The 17922-nt window shown below is 33.0% G+C and overlaps 1 protein-coding gene across 4 annotated transcripts in view; it reads left to right on the forward strand.

Annotated features, from left to right (window-relative positions):
- gabrb3 (gamma-aminobutyric acid type A receptor subunit beta3) overlaps window positions 1–17922 on the forward strand; it is a 138855-nt gene that overhangs the window by 93339 nt on the left and 27594 nt on the right. For all 4 annotated transcript variants that reach the window (XM_087257617.1, XM_087257619.1, XM_087257616.1 and 1 more), the window contains 3 exons: window positions 1400–1482; window positions 3995–4132; window positions 14016–14168. In XM_087257617.1, coding sequence (XP_087113743.1) covers window positions 1400–1482; window positions 3995–4132; window positions 14016–14168 — 374 coding nt within the window. The remainder of the gene's footprint in view (window positions 1–1399; window positions 1483–3994; window positions 4133–14015; window positions 14169–17922) is intronic.

Genomic DNA, 17922 nt, shown 5'->3' on the forward strand with positions numbered 1-17922 from the left:
ACACCCCAATGAGACAAGGGGTTTTATGACCTTGTTTGGGGGTTTCATGGCCCTGTTTACACGAATACTTTTTCATTTTAAAACGTATAAGTTTTTCTACGGTTATGCCTTCTGTCCACACTACCCTGGAGTTTTCAAACGCCGAAAATTGAGCTTTTAGAAACGCTGAAGAGGCCCTTTTCATTTTAAGACATTGTAGACATTTACCTGATTGGGGCTTTTCCTCAAAAGTAAGTAGCCTACAAAGTTCAGTCTTGTCTCCTTTTCTTAAGTACAAACGTATATATATATAAGTGTCATATATATATATATATATATATATATATATATATATATATATATATATATATATATATATATATATATATAGTTATAAAGTACACTGTTCCCTTTATAGATTTACCCGATGTGTCCTCAGGAGTTTGTTTTCCATATCAAACTTGCGAAGTCTGAACTTACAAGGACAGTATGCAAGACTGAACTATGTGTACTTGATATTGAGAAAAAGCCACAATTAGATAGGCAAATGTCTGCAGCCATGCATCCATTTTTCCCCATCCACACGACACAGAGCAGCAGTGTTTTAAAGCCAAAACGCCCTCTTCAGTGTTTCCAAAATGCTCAGTTTCAGGGCTCCAAAACTCCAGGATTAGATGGACGGAAGCCGCAACTGTAGCAAAACCTATGTGCTTTAAAACTAAAACATATTAGTGTAAACGGGGGCTGAATAAAGGCTGTTCTTCAAGGTTTTTCCAAGGCTACAGATCACACAGAGTCAGTTATAAAGAAGTTTGTAACTGTAAAAACCTCTTTGTTTGGAAACCCCTGCCATCGATGACTTTAGGAAACTCCAACCACAGCCCTGCATTTGTCCAGATGAAATTATAAGGACTGGACATGATCTCATTATTTGTTACCAGTAAAAGAAATCGATACCTGGACAATATCCTTACCTGGATGAGAAACCAAAGCTCACTTTGAACGTTCATTGATATTGACTCGCAAAGGACATTTGTCATCACATCTTAGCCTAAGCTCACACTCGCAGCAGTGACATGATGAATGGAGTGAGATGAGATGCATGACAGCATGCAGTATAGCGCTAGTCAGTAGCCACTTTAATGCAACAAAAAAGCGCATTTTCATATATTCAGATGCGCACTTGTTCATGTCCACTCATGCATATGCATGCTTTGTGCTATATTTGGTTCAAAAGCCTTTTGAAGGGCAGAAAGAGCCATATTTAAATACGCTCCATCTTCCTGATCTTGTTTACACACAAGTTTGCAGTGTTATTTAAAGAGCGATAGATGAGCTGTGAGCACCTGAATGTACAGAACTGGGGCTTTGATTTTTCTGTGACGTACATGCGTGTGTGTGTTTGTTTCTGTGCTTCCAGAATCACTACGACTGCTGCTTGCATGATGGATCTGAGAAGGTATCCATTAGATGAGCAGAATTGCACTCTGGAGATTGAGAGTTGTAAGTGTTCTCTCTCTTCACTCGTCTACACATTTCCTGCTGCAAAGACCAGCATACATTACCATGCTGTTCCAAGCTGGTTTATACTGGTCAGTGCTAGCAGAGTCATGCTGTTCAATAACAAAAAAAAAAACATAACACGACAATTCAGCTTCATTATAGGTTCTGAATGGAAAATATGCTTTTTATTTATGCATTTTATCGTTTTTTTTTTTTCAAAAGTTTGCCTATAAAAGAGTCTGTAATATTGGCAGTATTTATGAAATAAATCCCTTATGCTCACCATGGCTGCATTTATTTGATCAGAAATACAGTAAAAACAGTGCTGTTGTCAAATATTATTACACTTTATGTTACATTTTATTTAAATGATTTCAAACTCAAGATATATTTTTTTTATTTTATTTTATTTTATTTTATTTTATTTTACTTTATTTTATTTTATTTTATTTTATTTTATTTTATTTTATTTTATTTTATTTTATTTTATTTTATTTTATTTTATTTTATGTACTTACTCCCAGGACCATATTGAAGTTGATAGTTGGCTGCACTATGTTGATGTTTCGTAACATCTAATTTTTACTAGGGGGATCAATAGCCCAATGCTCATTATTTTATATAATTGTATAATTTTATTTTATTTCATTTATTTTTTATTTTTAAATGTATTTTTTTATTTTATTTTTACTTAATTCCTTACTTACTCACTGGGCCATTTACATTGAGATTGATATTTGGCCGCACCATGTTGGCGTTTCATACCATCAAATTTTTACGAGGTGGGTCGTTAAACCAATGCTTATTATTTTATTTTATTTTATTTTATTTATTCACAGGGCCGTTTATATAGAAGTTGATATTTGGCCTCACCATGTTGGTGTTTTGTAACATCTGATTTTTATGAGGTGGGCCGTTAGCCCAACGCTCGTTATTTTATTTTATTTTATTTTATTTTACGTACTTACTCCCATAGCCATATCTTAGTTGATATTTGGCTGCACCATGTTGGTGTTTCAGAACATCTAATTTTTACGAGGTAGGTCATTAGACCAATGCTTATTATTTTATTTTTATTTTATTTTATTTACTCACAGGGCCGTTTATATCAAAGTTGATATTTGGCTACTTTCATTATTTTATTTTATTTTATTTTAAAACATATACTATTTTGAGAAAACCATGATTATTATTAGGATACTTTGTGTAATAAGTGCACTTGAAATAAATATTTTGAAACATTATAATTGCCTTTACTGTCATTTTCATCAATTTAATGCATTTTTACTAAATTAAAGTATGAATAAATAACGTAGAAACTGTATTGACTCCTAAAATCTGAGTGTAGCTAAAAATTCAACATTTTTATATGATTATAAGGTAGCTTCCTCCAGGTATATCTTTGTTTACTCCAAGTACCCAAGACACAAACTTTCTCCCAGCCTCTACTGATGGACTGAATCTTGAACGAAGCCCATAACTGTTTTGTAAACAAAAGCATCACATTATGTTGGTGCTCTTTAACTTATGTAAGTAATCCACTCACTTTGAACTGTCATTTTTGATCACATCACTGATTCAATACATAGTTCAGTTTAGTTTACTGTCCAAAATTTCAGTCAAAAAAATAACTAGGCATCAAGTATGTGCACTTGTTCGAATACACCCTAATACCAACATCAAGCTCATTATAGTTTACAAACACAGCAATGCCGGTATGAAATAGAGCAGTCTGTGTCACAGTGGGAAATCTGACCCCTAACAGCTTCTCACACTCGTACAAAAACAGATGCTCATATTCATGATTATGCTAACAATGCACTTGTGATTTTTTTAACTACTCTTCAGCGTATGCTACACATGCTAATTAGGAAAAACAAATGCTATTTCCAGGAACTGCACCACCTAGGTTTGACAGTGCAGGTGAAGTTGACTTAAAAAAACAAACTAACAAACATTGCCTTTAATGTCATTTTAATATTACAATTAAAGTGTTAGTATAATATTATAAAAAAAATATTATAGTATTATAATATAATATTAAATTATAATATAATATAATAATATAATATAATATAATATAATTTAATATAATATAATATAATATAATATAATATAATATAATATAATATAATATTATATTATATTATATTATATTATACAATACAATATATAATATAATATAATATAATATAATATAATATAATAATATGATATAATATAATCTAATATAATCTAATACAATTTAATATAATATAATATAATATAATATAATATAATATAATATAATATAATATAATATAATATAATATAATATAATATAATATAATATAATATCAAATAATATCTAATAATATAATATAATATCAAATAATATAATATTAAGCACTGAAATAGAATTTCTCACTAAAATATTGATTGTGATTTTATATTAGCTCTGCATTTGTTATATATTTAGTCCAATAATGGATCATTTACTCTTTGACTGATCTAATTTATGTTTGTATTGTAGATGGATACACAACAGATGACATCGAGTTTTACTGGAAGGGAGGAGAAACCGCAGTGACGGGTGTGTCACGCATCGAGCTCCCGCAGTTCTCCATCGTTGACTACAAACTTGTGTCCAGAAATGTTGTCTTTTCCACAGGTAAGTAGCAAAACACGTTGAATTTATGGATGCATGGTATAGGGCTGCACAATATATTGTTTCAGCTTTGACATCATAATAAATTTGTCGCTATAGTCACAAATGCACGCAATTTGTGGAGTCGATGCAAAGTATAACCTTACCAGAGTGAAACTTTATCATTTGCATATGTTTCAAAAGCATTTCAGGAGAGTTTAAAGCATTCATAACATTTGTAACTTTAATGAAGAATAATTTTGCTGAATTATTAATACAGTGAAGACTAAACAATGTATTTTTTACATTTCATTGTTCAATTTCTTTACTTGAATACTAATTAACTCTCTGAAAACCATATAGCAGTGTTTCTTTGACTTTTTTCTTTGGTCTATTGTAATTATTCTTGCCATCTGTTTATTTATTTTATTCACATCCTTACAAAATCACCTCAATCAATCTAAATGAAATATTTTTTTTCCAAATAGAGCTATTCAAGTCATCTGGTGAAATTGTATTCATATCGCAATCTATATTGTAGAGAAACAAAATCTCGCAATGTCAGATTTTTCCAATATTGTGCAGTCCTACAGTATATGCTTTGACTGTTGTTGCAGAAGTAACTGAGGCATGAGCTGCACAGGCACCGCCCTTTTCTTGAAAGTGGGAGGGGTTGCAACAGCTCATTTGCATTTAAAGAGACACAAAAACATATATGCTTTCACTCAAAAAGGTGGCATTAACCACATGGTATAAAAAATATTCAGTGAGATATTTTGAGCTGAAACTTCATATAAATGTTCTCTGGACACCCTAAGACGTCTTGTCAGAGGAATAATTAGGCCTATTTAATATGCTGATTTATTTCAGCATGAAAAAGCCTCAAAGGGATATTTCATCCAAAAATGCTGCCATCATATACTCACTCTTTACTTGTTCACTTGAGTTTCATTCTTCTGTTGAACACAAAAGAGGATATTTTGAAAAGTTGCTGGCACCCATTTACATGCATTATTTTTGGCCAACTATTAAGGTCAATGAGTACCACCAACCACCATTCATCAAAATATCGTTTTTATCTTTTGTGTTCAATAAAAGAAAGAAACTCATAAGAGAGGTAGAATAATATTTTTTTTATACCTATTACGATTCATAAATTGTAGATTATTTGAAGCACACAGTTTCTAAGCATTTACCAAAGGAAGTACTGGGAAATATAAAGTAAATACAAAGGTTACCATGTCCAAAAAATGTAACTGTATCTATTAATTCTGTATCTAAAACTGATTGTACTCCTGTGTAACCTTGCAGACCCATATAGAAAATCAACATTCACGTTTCACATGTACATTCATGTTAAAATCACATTTCCAACACAAAGGGAACATAAATTAAAAAGTGATTTTCAGCTGAATAAAAAATCAATTGTTTTAAAATAAATATTTTTCATGTATCATGTGTGGTGGCATGGTGGCTCAGTGGGTAGTGAGAGGTGTCGCCTCACAATAAGAAGGTTGCTGGTTCGAGTCCTGGCTGGGTCAGTTGGTAGTTTTGTGTGGAGTTTGCATGTTCTCCTTGTGTTCACGTGGGTTTCCTCTGGGTGCTCCGCTTTCACCCACAGCCCAAAGACATGCGGTATAGGTAAATTGAATAAACTAAATTGGTCATAGAGTATAAATGTATGTGTGAATGCGAGAGAGTGTATGGGTATTTCCCAGTACTGGGTTGCAGCTAGAAGGGCATCTGCAGTGTAAAACATATGCTGGAATAGTTGTTGGTTCATGCCGCTGTTGCGTCCCCTGATAAATAAGGGACTACGGCAAAGGAAAATGAATAAAATTAATGTTTTATGTGTTTTAGCACACAAAACTCACCTGAGACTCGCAAAACTTCCTGTAAGTTGGAATTTTTCTGCAGAGTTTGCTTCTTAAACCACTTTGCTTGCAGTTATTATTTATTTTAAATTTTTTGCTTTAGGCATGTTGTATCTGAATAGTCATTGAAGAAATCATTTGCTATAGTTCTTTTTACACTGTCAAAAAAATAATTATTAAATACTAAAATAATAAAATGTATTGTGTTAAGAGTCATGTAATTACATCTGTGAAAACATACATAGATTAGTTCACAGACACGTGTCACTTTGTAAAACATGATTAGTTGACTTTACTTAATTAAACTCTATAAACATTTCTGGAGACCACAAATTATGTAGCCAGAGCTATGTATAGCTGCATTTCGTCTTTAAAACGAATGCTATGGGGTGGTATGACGCCTTTTTGTTTTCTTGCTGACCAGCTGACCACTTAACTCCGTATAGACAGTTTTCCTGCGGTTACCAGTTTGTTCAGTAGCTTGCCATGTACGTCAGCGGTTTTGAGACACAGAGAGGAGTTGACCACGATGAAGGGGTTTGAGTCTTGCTAAAATCAGTTTCAGAAAGCAGATAAGACAAAAACAGAAGCCAAAACATAAAATAAACAAGTAAATAACAGGGTGAGAATGTGGTAAAATCTGAAAACGTGGGTTAAAAAAAAGGCAAGGGCTTTTCCTTTTCTGGACAGCTTTTTAAAACTGTCTGTTGGGTTTAGGGAAGTGGATGGACGGTCAATCTGTGCTTTTGAAAACATTATTGCTTGGATTTAGGAAAGGAGGAGGCTGGGTCAGTAGATTGGTCAGTAAGTTAGTCAGTCGACAGTCGCTTCTGGTGGATTTACGCTGGAACAATTCGCAAGAGAAATTTGAGATCTCAAAAAGTGTACACAGCGGCCTTTGGTGGATTCACAAAAATAAAAACTGCAATAAAAAGTATCTCCTGGGACGTATTTTGCACTCTCCAGAAATATATATATTGGTATGTTTTCAGAATGAGCCTTGGTTGTGAAAAAGTGAGTAAACCTGTTGCCTTTAATTTTTGAAATAAATGAACTATGTGCGTAAATATAAGAATTTAGTTAAATAAACGTACAAATTCCCTGTTACAGCAGTTTTACTCAGTTTTTTTTAAGAAAAGTCAATTTGTTGCTTTTAAAGCAACCAGTTTTCTCACTTTTTAAGCAAAATAAATAACAGCATTTTACAGTGCAGGGGGAAAAGTTGAAAGTACTGTAGTTTGCTACAAAAAAATCCCCCTGGTGAAATCTGTGCTCATAAAAAGTCTAAAATCTAAAATTATGAATCAAAAATAAAATTTGTCAAGCTGAAATATTTCTATCAAGTTACTTTTTTTGCTGTGAAGTTTTTCTGCTTGTTCTGTTCAAGACTGATATTATTTGAAAATCTGCCTAATTGGGGCCTGTGCATCAGAAATCTTTCTTCATCACGATAGAACAGACCAGTAATAATGGAGGAGCAATTACCACTCTATTTCCTCAAGCTTCTAAAGAGAAGAGCAGAGATGTAAGAGTGGAGAAAGTGAGAGATGGGGTCGGAGATGGGGAAAAAACAGCCACTTGATATCAGCCATCACATATTCATGAGGCAGAAGACCCACTGCATAAATTATTCTCTTCTAAAACTGAGGCATTCATAGAGGCAGCGCTGTAATGATTATTCCCCATCCTGAATTAATGACACATAGAAGGAGACTGGATATCTTCCGCACGTAGTCAGAAGGATTACGGGAATTGCTAGGTTGTGATTGAGAATGATGTGACTATACTGCTAATGCCGTGATGAGCTTTTCTAGAGAAAGAGTTGTGAGAATGGAGTGTTTTTTTATTCAATGGTTGTAAGTGATGATAGTGTGTAGTTGGGCATAACTAACCAATGGTTATCCACTCGACCAATGGTGTGAGTTTAGGGGTGGGACTTTTTTTGTCTCACATTTCACAAAACCTTCCCACACAAGTCATTTAAGTAATTACTCTGAATTATGTGTAGGTAGTGTAAGTTTATCACGTAAATTGCATCGCATGTTTTTATAGGCTGTGGTGTTTGTACAGGTTGCATAATGTACATCTGTAGGTTGTGTTATATGTGTGTAGGATGTGTGATTTATTCATAGGTTGTGTTCATGTGTGTGTGTGTGTGTGTGTGTGTGTGTGTGTGTGTGTGTGTGTGTGTGTGTGTGTGTGTGTGTGTGTGTGTGTGTGTGTGTGTATGTGTGTGTGTGTATCTAGGGTGAATGCTTGTTAGGTACATTTTTTTTTCCACCTCCATAAATAACTAAGCAGTGATTTCTCTTCCGTAAGCTGCATGGTTCAGATGGTTCTTGTTTATTTTTGCATAATGTCTGTGTTTTAAGGCAGGGTTTCAGTATTTTGGACTGAGGACAGAGGTGACCCATATAGTAATCTGGTACATGGAAATTTATGCAAATTACATATATGATATGTGATAGATATATGAGCAATATCACACTCATAGCAGTAATTGTATATCGACACTGGTGGGAGGCATGCGTTGTGCCTTAGTGTCCAACCTGTGACAATTTACAGCCATATTGCACTGCTACGAGTGTGATATTGCGTTTATACAACAGTTTGATGGCATAATTGTGTAAATAAAAAATAAAATCAAACATGGGGAGTCTAAAAAAGTTTTTGTAAGAGGAACTACTTTCCTCCGCCATTAATTCACATCTACAGCTGACGTCAGAACAGCAGAATCATAACTACACACATGTCACTTTAGAGCTAATATTTGAATGATTCTCTTGCATAATAACTAAAATGAGGACAAAACAGGGGATTTTGCTGACATTTTTAAATTATAAGGTTGAACAGCATGAAATGCCATCAGTCTACAGAGATTTCTCTGTAATTCTCTGTTGCAATCAAAAGATCACAGTAACCCCAAAGGCCAAATCAGCGCAATAACTACCAGATTACTGTTGTGTTTGTGGTAAGGAAAATGCTAAACACATGCGGGCATTTCTTCTTTCTTTCTTTCTGTTTCCTGAACTAGTCTGCATTAACAAAAACAGGAGACTCATTAGAAACAAACAGATGGTAAACCAAAAAGTAACATAGAGTTATACAGTGAGTAGCAACACAAAATACATACATGCGAGTTCCATCTTACACTCAATACACTACAATTACTATGGTATAAATACAGCACTGCAACATAAAAATATAGAGATCGACTCATCAATTTTATATTGTTTTGATCAACTGTAGTTTGAAAATACGCCGATCTTTTCTTCTCTAAGGACTTATTTTGCTGTCTCTGTCACCATCTTGTGGATGGACATTGTCAACTGTACATATATATAAATATATATGTGGGTCAATGACGTGACGCTCATTTTTTTGTGTCCATGTCTTTTAAATAAATTCAAGTAGGTTACAGTTTCAAAATAAATAAGCAAATTACTTGCATACATTCTCTATTTTGAGGACCAAGTTTAATTTTTTGGTTTTAATCCATTTTAAGAAAATTTTTAGGGGATTATTGCAAGAATGTCAATGTGGTGTAACCAAAAAAAATTGGTACCAAATAGTTTACCTTGTTTAAAAAATGTGAAAGCCTCAATGAAACATTGTATCGGCTAGTCTGGCATAATTTTACATTAGACATATTTAATAGTAAATAAAGGTAAATATAGCACAATTGTTTTAAATATTATAATTCATTTGGGGAATTTTTTCTGTCACCTCAAATTTCTGAAATGTCAAGATGGTGTAACCACCATTTATTGAGCCATTTTGTTAATATTGTGCACAAGACAGTTAGACAGGAAATTGAATCACAGAGAAGAACTCTTGATAAGACTAATTGCTGCATGCAAAGGTTAGTAACTCTTTTTAAAATGTGAGATACTTTGACCTTTTTAAGGTATGGTCAGCTATTCTTAGATATGCATGTCAAATGGTAAGACCCCAGAAATGCACTGATAATTGTTCATAATTATAAAAATAAGTATTATATTTAAAAGTTAAATTTGAAATATTCCCACCAAGCCCATGTGCTTACATAGATGTTATTGATAATGCTTGTCAAATTTCATTTTGAGTTGAAATGTCAAGGGGTGTAACTGGTTACACCATTTGACTCATATAGCAGGAGTCTTTCTGTCAGGGGTCAATTTAGTCAAATATCATTAGTTCACGATGCTGATCAAAAATGCAACATAAATTAAACTACTATTTGTGTTCATAGTGTAGATTATTTATTTATTTTTGTTTGAGAAATAGGTGCTTAATCCACAACCTTACTATTAAAGCTTTGTAAACATAGGATAAAATTATTTTACTGCACAACATGAATGTTTTTTTTTGTTTATGTTAATCCATGTTTATATTCACACAATATAATGTACACACTCTCTCATTCACACACACATTCATACACTACAGTCAATTTAGTTTTTCTAATTCACCTATACCGCAAGTCTTTGGACTGTGGGGGAAACTGGAGCTCCCAGAGGAAACCCATGTCAACTCCACACAGTAAGCCATCCTGGTCCATCTTGGACTCAAACCAGCAACCTTGTTGCTGTGAGACAACTGTGCTAACCACATTAGCCACTGTATCACCCTCCTTTGAAATGTTGTAAGTATTTTTTTTCTTCTTGAGAAAGTCTTATTTCTTTTAGTTTGGATAGAATAAAAGCAGTTTTTAAAATGTTTAAGCAGTTTTTAAGGTCAATATTGTTAGCCTTCTTAAATACAGAACAAACCACAGTTACCCAATGACTTGGCCAATAGATCTTACTTGCCTAATTAACTTAATTACATTTTTAAATGTCACTTTAGGCTGAATACTAATGTCTTACAAATTATCTAGTCAAATATTATGTGCTGTCATCATGGCAAAGATTACGGAAGAAATCAGTTATTAGAATTTAGTCATTTAAACTATTTTGTTTAGAAATGTGTTGACAATAATATTCTCTCTGTTAAAGAGCACTTGGGAATTTCTTTTTTAAATAAAAGAAAAAATTAACATGGGAAATGAAACAAGGTTGACAAGCCTCTATAGACTGAGTGCACACAGCCTTAAGTTTTGGAGGTTTTCATACTTGATGCGCTTGCTGTTGTACTATTATTATTAACAACTGGAGGTGCCTCGGAGGAACTTTAATGATGAAAAGTTGTGAAGAACAAGTCAGAAGTTGCTAAACAAATGAATTGCAGTTGAAATCAGTTTTGTTTGGGTTTTTTTACAGCATGTCTGATAAAAAATTTTCTTCTGGAGAAAGTCTTATTTGTTTTATTTAGGCTAGAATAAAAGCAATTTTTAAAAGCCATTTTGAGGTAAAAATTATTGGCCCTTTTAAGCTTTTTCCCCGCGATAGTCTACAGAACAAACCATGGATATACAATAACTTATCTAATTACTCTAACCTGCCTAGTTAACCTAATTAAGCCTTTAAATGCTACTTTAAGCTGTATAGAAGTGTCTTGAAGAATATCTAGTCTAATATTATTTACTGTCATCATGGCAAAGAGAAAATAATTCAGTTATTAGAGATGAGTTATTAAAACTATTATGTGTTGAAAATGTGTTGAAAAAACCTTCTCTCTGTTAAACCGAAATTGGGGAAAAAATAACAGGGGAGCTAATAGCTCAGGGGGACTAATAATAATTCTGCATAATTCTGAAGTTAACTGTATAAAATAAATAGTTTGTGGATAAGTTGTGGATACACTCATGAAATTATTTGTTGTCAGTCAGTCGTGTATGCTTACAAAAATTGGCCTTTAATCCCAGCACCAAGGCAACAACGAGTAAGCAGCAGTTCTTACGTACTAGTGATTTACGTACAGTGTTTGGCAAATTGTTTCTAAATAGCTTAAAAGTAAAATAGTGGATTTTTTTCTAATATCATCTACTTATTTTTATTTTAATTAAGCCAACTGAAAAGAAACAGTGATGGAAAAGGTGTTAAATGTTAAACATGTTTCTTTAGTTTGTTAATATTCTATTGATGAGGGCCACACATTTAATGTAAAGGATGTTATTACTTGGTGTATTAAAGTTCAGCAACCTGGTTTCATTGTTCTAAACACATTTGTCAATGACAATCCCACTGAAATTGTTGAATATCATTCTTAATTTGAATTGATTTTAATTGTCAATTTCAAAATCTTTGGCTGTAGAAGCAACACTGTCAGGTGGTGTAACTGGTTTTTGTCAATTGGTGTAACCAGTATTTTACATAAAAATATAATTATGTACATGGAAATAATGTGAAATTAAAATTAAAACACTTAGTTTAGTGTAATAAAATAGTTTTTAACATTTTTTACATAATTTGTCAGATTATTTAGAAACCAGAAGTGTTTTTAGCATGTGTCTGGCCGAATATTGCAAAAACTCATTAAAATGTACATTTAGAGATAATGCGAATACAATAAATGTTATTGTGGTATTTTAAAATGAAGTATTTATTTCAGTGTGTACACTTGCATATCATCTAGGAGGAGTAAATTATTTAATATTTCACAATTTTTGGCAGTTACACCATTTGACATTTTCAGTTGCATTCAGTCTTAATGTCTGTAAAAAATGGTGTAAATGTTATTTTTAATTACATAAAATCAACATGAATACAATCTGTACATTTTAAAATATCTGACGGATGCTTTTAAATCAACTTTGTAAAAGATTTTTAAATTTCCCATCTTGCCAAACCTGTTTTGTCACTGACCCATGTATGTGTATATATATATATATATATATATATATATATATATATATATATATATATATATATATATATATATATATATATATATATAAAACACATATAACGTTTTAGCTAATATATTTGAACATATATGTTCATGTTTGTAATTGCAATAGTTAAACAGTTTGCAAATATGTGTAGGTTTTTTTTATACATGTGGCATATATGACATATTTTTATATGTAAAATGTTTGTGAATTTTGTTTTTATTTTGTTTTGTTTTTTAGATCAGTTGTTACCTTAATTAATCTCATGACGTGTTGTTATTGGATGTTCTGTCTTGGAACAAAAAACTAAGCAAAACAAATAATACTCTCAAAATTCAAAAATGAGTAAAAGATAATTCTGTTTATTGAACTGATCTGATTCTTAGACTCTGCAGAGGATAAACCAAAAGCTTTGATGAAAGAATGAAATTGATGCACAGTTTGATGTTTGAGATTTTGTTGCTTTTAAGGGCTGTGGTACATCTATTTTGCCACGTTAAATTGGCACAAAAAAAAAAAAACATGCTACAAATAATGCACAATAAACATGTCTGTCAACACAATCTCAAAGTAGGCTTTAGTCTTTCATTAAGCAAATCAAAGCGTGAATTACTCATCCACTGTTTTTAAACAGACATCTGCTGGGCATGACTCAATTTAAAGGCACGAATGTAGGCACACAGAATAAATGTGCCCACGTAAAGGAAAATAATAATATATTAATGAAAAAAAATATCTGCTTAAGATCAATTCTTGGGTGGCCATATTGTTTCAGTATATACAATTAACAATTTTGAATGAATAGTATAATATAATAAACATAATATATTAAATATAAAAATCAGTTTTGAGTCAATAATTCCTTGCAGTTTTACTTTGTATTGAATTTTTCATTCAAACTCTTTTAAGTGTCCTAGCGTCTAGCTTTAAACTCACAGATATAGACTGCAAGCCATAAAAGTTCAGTTTTGATTTCATAAGGGGCTTTAACATTTAATGTTTACTCACTATTTCATTCTCTTTTCTTGTCTCCTTTCTCGCGGTGGTGTTTGCGCTCAAGGCTAAGCTACAACAAATCACTTTTTTTTGTCCACGCCTGCCTGTTGCCATAGCAACAAAATCTAACAGCAGTGCCTGTGCTGCTGATGTAAAATGTAAAGAATTTCTCCAAAGCTTTTTGAAATAAATATCAACCTTCTCTCACTCAAGTCTTCTTATTTACCATTTTCACTCACACACCTTCCGTTTTTTTTTTTAACAATCTCTCTTATTAACTTAACAGGTGCCTATCCTCGACTATCTTTGAGCTTCAAGCTAAAAAGAAACATCGGCTACTTCATCCTGCAGACCTACATGCCCTCGATCCTGATCACCATCCTGTCCTGGGTCTCCTTCTGGATCAACTACGATGCCTCAGCAGCCCGAGTGGCATTAGGTAGGCTTTTTATTCATTAGGATGTCCTGCCTCCTTCTGACAGGCTGTACGTCCTCTGTCGTTTCTACTGCGGAAATGCATGCTTTATTTAACAGCGCATTGTTGGATGTTCCAATAACCAGAACGCCGGCATTCGCTATTCTGTTTGAATTGCAACTTTTGCTGTACACACTCCAGGTCTCCTCAGAGTCCTCGCCCTCCCTTTGGTTTACTTTCTCTTGGATCTCGCCTCAAGACACACACACAAGCGCACACACATATACACATACAGATATTGTAGAGGCGCATACATCATTTAACAAGGAATAGGGCAGAGCCAGGTAGCCACAAACCCATTGCTTCTGACACACTGGATGGGCTGCTCAGAGAGACAGAGTGTTCTCAGTGTGTGTCTTTGCTCTGATGTTGTTATTCCAGAATGAGGAGTGACTCAGTTTACTGCCCGAAAGGCTACAGAGGCTCTCCAGCTGCAGTGAGGAGCAGGACACAACAGCGCTGTTTCACAAGCCAGCACAACACAGCCTTTTTTAAAGGCATCTCGTATAGGCATACTCCCTTTGCGGAGGTGGTTTTAAAATCTGCCCATTTCCTAAGGAATCTGTATTGCACCATTCAAAACATGCTATTATAATCTTTCACAAATTTAGTGGTATGGTGAAGACAAGGCAAGACAAGTTTATTTTTCTACCACATTTCATATACAATGGTAATTCAAAGTGCTTTACAGTAAAGCATCACTTTAGCTTTTATTGATCCTGAACTACTGTGGCAAAAATGCCCACTCTCTGTTGAAACAATCTTCAAAAATGTATTGAATTGATTTACTTTGACAATTGTTTTTACTGAAACACAAAACAGTATTTTAAATGTTTACCTATGATAACAATCATCTTTTAGAAGCAGTTTGGACAGGACTGTGTGCATGTATAGTGTGTCCACAGTTATATCGGGGTGATATAAACACAATAAGTCTCTTGTAAAAAAATTCTGATGTTAAAATAGGATCCAAATCGAACCCATTTTGTGGCCCACTGCAACGTGACGTAGGATGGTTCCCCGCCCACTGAATTGATTGACAGCCGAATAATAACACATAATAAGACAGGATGTGTGCAAAGCAACTGGGATAAAAAGATCTGTTCAGCTCGCTGTGATCATCAGTCATCATTAAATGTGATCAAGAATGAGTTTTACAAGTTTAAAACGCTTTTAAAACAGTGTATGTTAGTAATAAATTACAGTGATTTTACCGTCTTTAACACCACAGTCAAGTATCAGTACAATTGTGGATGTTAAATCAGGTTTATTTTGTACATTACCATAACAGATATCCATAAAGCAATGGATATGAATGTGTATTTTGTCACATTTGCCATGGAAATACAAAAGCTTTGTTACGACATTGTGTGTGACTCATCGTTGCAGAAAGGTTAGAATTAACTCCACAACAAATACATCAAATAATCATTGGAAAAGTTCTCACTGTAGTATTTCTCACAAACGTTACGTGAGATCTGCTTCCTTCATATCTGTCAATGTGCTGTTTATCTGACACAGCCAGAGATGGAGACACACAGTGACAGGCACGTGGGAACGGTGGGCGGGAAGAACTAGCATTAAAGGCGCAGGCAACATAAACAGCTACTTTGTGTTCAGAGCAGAAAATTCCAATGTTCTGAAAGGAATAATAAATAATCTAATAGGTGTTTTGAGCTGAAGCCTTAAAGACACATTCTAGAGACACAAAAGACTTATCTTAAAACTTGAAAAAGGGGAAAAATAGGTGCCCTTTAAATTGCAGTAATGACAATATATATATATATAGTCATACATGATTTTTTAAATTGATTAATATGTTATCTGAAATTTGCTTTCCATAGATGTACACTTTTTTATAGGATACTTCATAGGACAATATTTGGCAGAGAAATGGCTATATGAAAATCTAAAATCTGAGGACTCTGAAAACTCTAAATACTGAGAAAATATTATTTAAAGTTGTCAAAATAAAGTACTCAGCAATGCACATTACTATATATAAATTAGTTTTGATATATTAACCAATACATTTACCAATACAATTTAGACCCATACAATCTATTTTGGCTAAGACACTAGTTTTGTAGTCTAGTGTCACATACACTGAACTCACTTTTATAAAAGTAAAAACTACTTTTTTGTTATCAGTTTGTAGAAAATCTACTGCACTTCTTTTTACCCAAAGATACATTTCTTAGAATTATAAGCAGCTTGTTCTATTTTAGTCAGGATGCTGCCTATGACAGAAAGCCAGTTTACTTTGGTTGTGAAACAGAGCCACTGTGAGCTCTTTTCAAACTGAATTTCACTCTCACTGCCTCCAGCCTACTCACTGCCTGTGTGGACACCAGACTATGAGCTTCCATTTCATAGTACTTTTTGTATGCACAATATTGTCATCGTGGTCAAGTTAAGGCAAGATACTGCTGATGAATAGAGTAAAAAAAAAAGTCAAAGTAATAGGTATTATCATAGTTCCCCTGTTGACTGATTACTGTACATTGCAGACATTTTTTTTGATATTACACGTTTTATAAAATATTAAGTTTAAATATGCAAATGTATGCATTAATGTGCATACATTACTAGCACAAAAATCTGAACTTGAAAGGAAAGATAAGGTTCACAATTCTTGTTTCTTGTTTTTGACATTAAAATTAATTTTTACAGAGAGAATGTCTTTATCAACTATAATCACAGAAACTACAGTTAACATCAAAATGAAAAAAATATTTTTGTAGAATAAAACTTACTATTCAAAAACAATAAATTTTGTAAGTTCAAAACATGATTCAAAAACAGACAAATATAATTCTTAAATTCAAAACATGATTCATAAATAGACAAAAACAATTCGTAAATTCAAAACATGATTCAAAAATAAACAAATCCAATTCGTAAATTCAAAACATGATCAAAAAATAGACCAATACAATTTGTAAATTCAAAGCACGATTAAAAAATAAACAAATCCAATTCGTAATTTCAATATGATACAAAAATAGACAAATACACTTCATAAATTCAAAACACGAGTAAAAAATACACAAATACAATTCGTAAATTTTGAACATGATTCCTAAATAGACAAATCCAATTCATAAATTTAAAACACTCTTCAAAAATACACAAATTCAATTTGTAAATTTAAAACATGATTCGTTTATTCATTCATTTACTTTTCAGCTTAGTCCCTTTATTAATTTCGGGGTCGCCACAGCGCAATGAACCGCCAACTTTATCCAGCATAAGTTTTACGCAGCAGATGCTCTTTTAGCAACAACCCAACTCTGTGAAACATTAATACACACTCATACACTATGGACAATTTAGCCTACACAATTTACCTGTACCGCATGTCTTTGGACTGTGGAGGAAACCGGAGCACCAAGAGGAAACTCATGCGAACACAGAGAAAACATGCAAACTCCACACAGAAACGCCAACTGACCCATCCGAGGCTCGAACCAGCAACCTTCTTGCTGTGAGGCGACAGCACTACCTACTGAGTCACCGCGTCGCCAATGTGATTCATAAAAGACAGAATTTGTGAATTCAAAACACGATTTAAAAATACACAAATCCAATTTGTAAATTCCAAAATAGACAAATCCAATTCAAAAATTCTAAACATGAATAAAAAATAGACAAATCCAATTCGTACTTTCAAAACACGATTCAAAAATAGACAAATCCAATTCGTAAATTCAAAACA

Source organism: Danio rerio, chromosome 6, assembly GCF_052040795.2.
Source record: "Danio rerio strain M-AB ecotype USA chromosome 6, GRCz13ab, whole genome shotgun sequence".
Taxonomy (NCBI): domain Eukaryota; kingdom Metazoa; phylum Chordata; class Actinopteri; order Cypriniformes; family Danionidae; genus Danio; species Danio rerio.